Source organism: Parasteatoda tepidariorum, chromosome 6 (assembly GCF_043381705.1).
Source record: "Parasteatoda tepidariorum isolate YZ-2023 chromosome 6, CAS_Ptep_4.0, whole genome shotgun sequence".
NCBI lineage: Eukaryota > Metazoa > Arthropoda > Arachnida > Araneae > Theridiidae > Parasteatoda > Parasteatoda tepidariorum.
Window position 1 is genome coordinate 34,894,567 of NC_092209.1, and position 7,398 is coordinate 34,901,964.

At 30.5% G+C, this 7,398-nt stretch overlaps 1 protein-coding gene across 1 annotated transcript in view; it reads right to left on the reverse strand.

The window, feature by feature from the left end:
* LOC107446386 (G protein-coupled receptor kinase 1) overlaps window positions 1-7,398 on the reverse strand; it is a 136,099-nt gene that overhangs the window by 34,851 nt on the left and 93,850 nt on the right. The window contains exons 3-4 of the mRNA XM_016061016.3: window positions 6,578-6,651; window positions 5,321-5,422 (exon numbers count right to left, since the gene is read on the reverse strand). Coding sequence (XP_015916502.1) covers window positions 5,321-5,422; window positions 6,578-6,651 — 176 coding nt within the window. The remainder of the gene's footprint in view (window positions 1-5,320; window positions 5,423-6,577; window positions 6,652-7,398) is intronic.

Below are 7,398 nucleotides of genomic sequence, written 5' to 3' on the forward strand. Positions count from 1 at the left end.
AAATAAATATATATATATATATATATATATATATTTTAATATATAAATGCTCCCTTTCAATAATTCATTCTAATTTTCCCTGAAATGCCTGAATTCCCTGAAGTTTTTATCTTTAAAAAATGCACTGTGATAACATATTTATTAACTCTATTGCTTCAAGACGTTTAAGATAAATACCTGCAAAAAAGTAATTATTAAAATTAGGTGTAAGATGTTTCGAAAAATAATTTTCTTCACACGATAAATTAGAACTATCATCTTCCGCTTGAGAGATAATGAATTCACTGTCCTCTGACTAACTCTCTGAATATATCATAAGCATTTTGACATGAAACGGTACCACTATTGAAAGCGTATAACAGGGTGAGTAGCCAAATTATTCAACAAAAAATAAGCACCGTTTAAGCACTTTTCAAGCACTCAAAAAATATTTTTAAGCACTTTAAAAAATATATTTTAATTAGGCAGAGTTGGAAAGTTTTTGACAATTGGCGGTTTTATATTGTTTTAACCGTCATGTCAAAAAAAAAAACACCAAAAAAAAAAAAAACCTTTTGGCATTGTTTTTGACAATTGTCAAAAATCATCAAATTTTGAATTATGTAAAACGAATGTTGTTTTCATACGCTACGGACTGACAATACACCAAACTAGATTGGGGTTAACTAATTGTGAAAACATTGAATAGAACAATGTGAACTGTGTCTTCTTGCATAATTCGAAGCGAAAATCAACATAGAAAAGGAAAAATCTCATTTTGAAAAAGGTAAAATTAAGCACCCAATGAAAAATGCACCTTTAAGGGCTTTTAAAAAACGAAAATCGAAAATAAGCACCTTTAAGCACTTTTTTAAAACGCTACGCACCCTGGTGTAAGTAGCGATGAATTCAATTTCAATTATGCAATTTTTCTCTTCGTCGCATTGCATGGCGATGCCGACCATACGAGCAGAAAAACGCCAAACGTATGAAATGCGACGCAAGCAGAGAAAGGATTGTAATGTAAAATTGCGTTTACTAAATTATGAGTCTCTATGAACTGCGATTTATTTTTTAATTTTGAATAAATTTCTTCAGAGAAAAAATTTATTATCACAATAAATCAAAATTATTAAATTTTATTTTACAAGTTATATAAAAACGTCAGAATTTACAAATAGTTTTAAAAAAAGCAATAAATCAGTCTAAATATAAAAAAGGTTACAAAAAATAACCTTATATGACGTTGTAGCGACATGTCCCAAACCTAAGTACGAAAAGATTTAAATTAAACTTTAAATATAATATAAATCATAATAGTTAATAACGCTCAATACTACGTTAATACTTTCGTTAAAATACCGCAAAAGCTGCCATAGTCTACGTAAAATATCAAAAAATAACTATTAGAAAACGAAAATCACTAAGCTTAACCTCTGTAATAAATTAGACAAATCGGAAGAAAGATTTTAAAGATTCATTACAGATTCAGGATTAAAAGAAGAAACTAAAGATAAAACGGATGTTCAAACATCAACGTTAAATGGAACTGGCGTGTTACAATATTTTTTTTTCAACCCAAAAGGGCAGAGAAATACAATCTTATTGGATACGAATTTTCGAAGGTGTTAATGAACTTGCGGAAGACATTTCCCCAAAAGCGGTACAAATTAATTAGTTCCCTCCCCCCCCCCCAAAAAAAAGATTTTTTAAAAAAAATAAGACGATTTAAAACTAAATGGATAAAATTCAAATAAATAGATTTTTTTTTAATTATTCTATAAGTGCGCAAATTAATTAATAGCAAAAACACACACAATATAACTTAGCTTTTTTTTTTTTTTTTTAAACAAATTTTAAAGAAGGGGTCAAGAGAGCTTGATTAACTAAAGATAAAACGTACGAAAAATAAAGAAACAAGCATATAACATGACAATACGACCTGACTAATTGAAATTTTTTTAGTTCGTTTATTTTTGCGACGAATTTGTAGTTATTCGTTGGAGCTATTTCAAGAGTATTCGAAATTCAAACAAAATTTTAATTTTGCGCCATTTATGCAACAAAGTGCCAACGAAAAGAAAAAAAGACAACAGGACAGCTAAAATTTCACAATCATTAAAAATGAGAGATTGTACGAAAGAAAAAAAATAACTCGGTTACATTGTTGAGCAATACAAGGTGTTTACCAATTCCTTCTGAAGCTCTGAAGGCTTTTAACAAACAAAATATTACTAATACATCAAACAATTTTACTTAACCTGATAAAGAGACATCACAAGTACATTCTTTCCACAAGTGTTCAATTTATGAATCTCTGGTTATACGGCCAAGTCTAAAGTCAAATTTTTGCCACACTCACTCTAACATGTCAGGATCAATGGCAGCTTAGTAAATCTGTTAAATCACGTGGCATAGGGCAGTGTTCCCCAACCCCCGGTCCGTGGATCAAATGGTACCGTGCCGCACATTTCATTGAAACTGAATTTAAATTCCTAGGTTTATACCAAAAATTAAAAATATCTGTGCTCCATTATTTTATTTATTTAAAAAAAAGGTCTCCCGAAGGTAGTGACATAAATTTTTTAACGTTTTAAAACGATTACCCCCAGATGGAACCATCTCATTGCAAAGAAACAAGCTCAGGGTTCCCATTAATTTATTGTTCTAGTAAATTAAAATGTTAAATCACTTTATATTTATTTTTTGGTGTAACTGTATTTTATTTTGAAGGCATGTTTAAATACAATTAAATTTAAATTAAAAAATCAAAATAATCTAAAATATAAACAATCAACGTCCCCACCCCCTCCTACGGGCCGCGGTAAAATTATCAAACGTTGACAGGTCCGCAGTGATAAAAAGGTTGGGGAACATTGGCATAGGGCAGTGGTCGGCAAAGTGCGGCTCCAGAGCCGCATGTGGCTCTTTCGCAAATGAAGTGCGGCTCTGGCACAAATATCCACGGATGGCGCAATAATATTTTCATTTAAAAAAAAACTTGGTAAGAAAAAAATTACATCTTATTTTGATAAATTAAAATTCTTCTATAAACCGAGAACGTGTATAAATTTTTTTTTAAGTTAAAAGATAGATAGGTAATTAAAATTTTATATTATTGTAAAAATACCTAACGAACATCGAGTTTAATTTTATTAGCTTTCGTAAACGTAAACACAAAGCATGTACGAGCTACCAGCTGAAATTGTTCGTATGTTTTCGGGGTACTCCGGTGTGATACAAAGTACCACAAGCATGCGCGCATACTTTTTTTTAAAGTAGTGGGGGTACAAATTGGCATCACAGACCAGCAGTTGCAGTGTGAACAGTTTGGTCTTATCTACCGTGTCTGCCGTTGTCCTGTCTTGATAAAAAGTTGTTGTATTTTTCAATCTAGCTGCACAGGAATTTTTATACGATTTTATTACACCTGCTATGTATGTTGACATTGGTAGCTTTGTATGACATTGGTGGCTTTGAAATACAATTGCTGGATTTAAAAAACAAGGAGATATGGGGCTCTAAATTCGAACGTCTTTGTGTTGAATTGGAAATATTGGAGAAGAAAAAATTTGATCTTAGTTCACAACACAAGTGGTCTGCTTTGAATGACCTGGAGAAGGAAGACATGATCATTTTCAACGCTTGGAATAGTATTCCTGACTCTTACGATCAGCTGAAAAAGCTCGCGTTTGCTATTCTCTCCCATTTCGGTTCTACATATATAAGCGAACAATCTTTTTCAAGCATGAACATTATCAAGAGTAAACTGAGAAGTCTTCTTATTGATGAGAACTTGGAATCAAGCCTAAAATTAAAAACAACAACATACAAACCTGACTTACTCAAACTTTCTAAGGAGATGCAAGCACATTGTTCGCATTAATAAATAATTATTAAGTATGACATTTAGTTTTAATTTAGTGTACTACTTATTTAGTGTAATAAAAGTTTACTAAACAAGCAGATTTGGCTCCCAATTTTCTTTTAAATTGCTGTAATGTTCATGTTTGGCTCTTTGGCTAATAAGTTTGCCGACCACTGGCATAGGGCACACGATATAATCTTTGATGTTATCGAATCCCATAAAAAAATCACTAATAAATAAAATCACATAATTTTTATAAGTCCAGAAGGGAATTGTCACACACAGTATTTTAAGCTTGATGAGTTACTCCCTGGTTTCATAATTTTTAAGTGATCAGAATTGGCCCTCAAAACAATGTAATTTTTAACGCCGAAGGTTTCTGAAGAATTTGAGATTTATGTCAATCACAAGTTATGCAAAAAGTCTAACCATCCACGCTTCGGAGGACGATACCTGATGTATCAACGAAATGCTGTCACATTAATGCAATCGCCAATTGAGAATTTCGACAGAAGAATGCATAGTAAAGGCAAAAAACACGAAACCTATTTACCCGATGTTCTATTCCATATATATATACTGCATACTTTAAGAATAAATTTTTAAAAAAAATCGCTATTTTTAATTAAAAACCTAATATTTTCTATCAAAATTACTTTTTGCGTGAATTTTGAGACACCCTGTAAAATTCACACGGTCTAAACTAAATTTTTTTTGAGGAAAAAATTCCACGATTCAAACAGAAATGGCTGCTAATCGGAACTTTTCTAATTTTCCTTTTAAACTATTTTTTTATGAATTTAGTAATTTAATTATTTAAAAGTTGAATTAACAACCTTAAAACAGTTAATAGCATGACTTCTAAGTTCGATTGATCAAATGGCAAGAGTTGAAGCGGTGCCAGTTTTCATCCAACAACAAAAGTTTGAAATGGGATACCTGCAAGTGACGTAGTGTGGGTATATCGATTCTGATTGGTAGCTGGAACGTGGCATTTGTATACGCTAGCAACTGTTCTTTCCATTCTTAATCGAGGAAGCCAAGCCCGTTAACTTAACTAATAGTAACTAATAGTGTAACTTAATTAATAGTTAACCCTATTTGATAAGCCCATTTGAGGTCACCCTTTTAAAATATTAGGATCAATCCGTGAAATCCGATCAATAGAACAAAAGCTATTCAGAGTGATTAATAAACATTTTTCTTTATTTTAAGCACTGTCTCTTGCAATTACTATATATGAAACAATTATACATAGCTGATCAAAAACGTAATTCTTTGCTCCATTTCAGCAATCATTTTTTATTGTCTTTCAATTTTTATTATTAATAACCTTGCTTTATTAGCATTAGCATTCTTTAGAAACGGTGAAATTTTGTAACGACTCTCAGTTTTAGATGTCTTTTTCTTAAAAAACTATTTTGTACACTAAGAGGAACGAAATAATAATAATCATAATAAATTTAAACTTACATGAGTATGGGATAGCAGTTCTTTCATGATAAAATTATCATAAATATCGCGAGCAGCTTGCCTCCTATCTTCGACAGTTTCCAGCTTCTCGTACCTTTTGATCTGAAAAACGAAGAAAAAAAATATTGTTATTTAAAGAAATTAAACTTATATCACTACAGATCAAATGATAGTTAATTAGCCCTTAGCCTGCTCTATCTTGAATTTCAAGTTTAATTTTTTTAATTTAGTCTTCTGGTTTGTAATAAACAAAATAATTCTGTGAATACAGAAAAAGAAATCGTATCTTTGTAGTGAAAATAAAATAAAAAAGATGTCATAAAATTTATGCATTCATTTTTTGAAACTAGGCTTTCGATGACTCAGTTTAAAGAGGAAAAAAAAAAGTTAATTTCCTTTTTATTTTTTCTCAAAAAATACACCATTTTTATGGAAACATAATACTTTTAAATACCACAACATTTCACTAGTCAATCAATCTCCATTTCAAAAAAAAAAAAAAAATCTGTTTCTGTACANAAAAAAAAAAAAAATTTAAATTATTGGGCGAAGAATCTTTTGCTGGAAATTGTCCTTATTTTTGAACTTGTATACTATCCTTCAGAAAAAATATGAGTAAAACGATAACTGTTCAATAAAATTTACGAAACGCAATTTTGCAATATTGCGACTATTATGGAACATTTTTAAAATAATTACCCTAAATAATAATTTTTTTATGTTCTATTTCACTCTTGAGTGACTGACTATATCAACTAATAGCTTTTAAATAATAAAAAAAATTTCACTCTTAAATTAAATATAAACTCGTTTAAGGCAGGGACACGAAGCACTCCGAAGCTGCGTTTAACTTGGAGCTCTAAATTTCTCCATGCTAGAAGGCTATAGCAATTTCAGTGTATCCTTCAGGCGTTTAAGAGTTCTACATCGCATTACAACTTAACCAAGTTGCGGTACAAAAACTATTCTCGGCATTAAAATAAATTTATTATAATTTAAGAACAAACATGAAAGAGAATTTGTTAAAGTCAATTCTTTTCTTAAGAATGAACAAATAACTTAACTGTGAATTGAATTTGCATCTTCTGTGTGAGCTGCTGATTCTGTAATTATTTTAATGCTCCTTTTTTGACAATAAAAATTTCAAATTAAAATCCGAAACTCAAAAGAGCGCGTGTATAAAAAATTGCCAGAGCATCGAAAATTTTTCGGCTCCGGATCCCTGTTTTAAAATATATACGTATAACAATAACTTACCTCTTCAAAGAAGCTTAATTGTGGCACTGGGTCTTCAAAGACGTTTTCACAAAAGTCTTTAAATAATAAATAACCTGATAGGAAAAAAATACTATGTTAAATAAAATCTGAGTTACATTAACACCATAGATATTATATATATGTAATACAAAAATTATAAATACTTTTGTATTAATAAAAGCATTAAAACTCTTTCGTTTTCATAAAATGTCTTTGGTAAAGAATAGGTGTAGAAATATTCTATTTTTGGACTTCAAGGCTGAAAACATACCAATGAATTATAATTAGATTTATATTTCAAAGGAAGAGTTATTTAAAAAATTTTCCTCTTTCACTTCCATATTAGGAAGCATTAAATGACTATCGATAATGCATAGAGTTACAAGGTGTGCACGACTTGAGCCTTTTTACCTCATTTTTCTGTTAGTATATAATGCAGGAGCAATAGTTTTTGTGTGACTTTTGCTGTACAATGATGCCAACCTAAACTTCGCCACAACTGTCTTGATATTAGTGCACCCCTCTCCAGCTGGGAGAGTGGGTGAGACTTCTGTTTACACCATACTCCAGTAAAAAAAGCCTGATAAAATCTATCGGCCTATGATTTCTGCTAATGTAAATTAAAAACACTACCAAAAATAACGGGGTTGCTGCCCTGTAATTATATATATATACACTACCGGTCAAAAGTTTGCGAAAATTTTGAAATCTACAAAAAAAAGTTCTAAATTCAAATGTTCATAGAACTGCGAAAAATCATTCAAATGGCATGAAAATTTGATATGTTCTAATGTGAACCCCTAAACTATAATCCTTTTTTA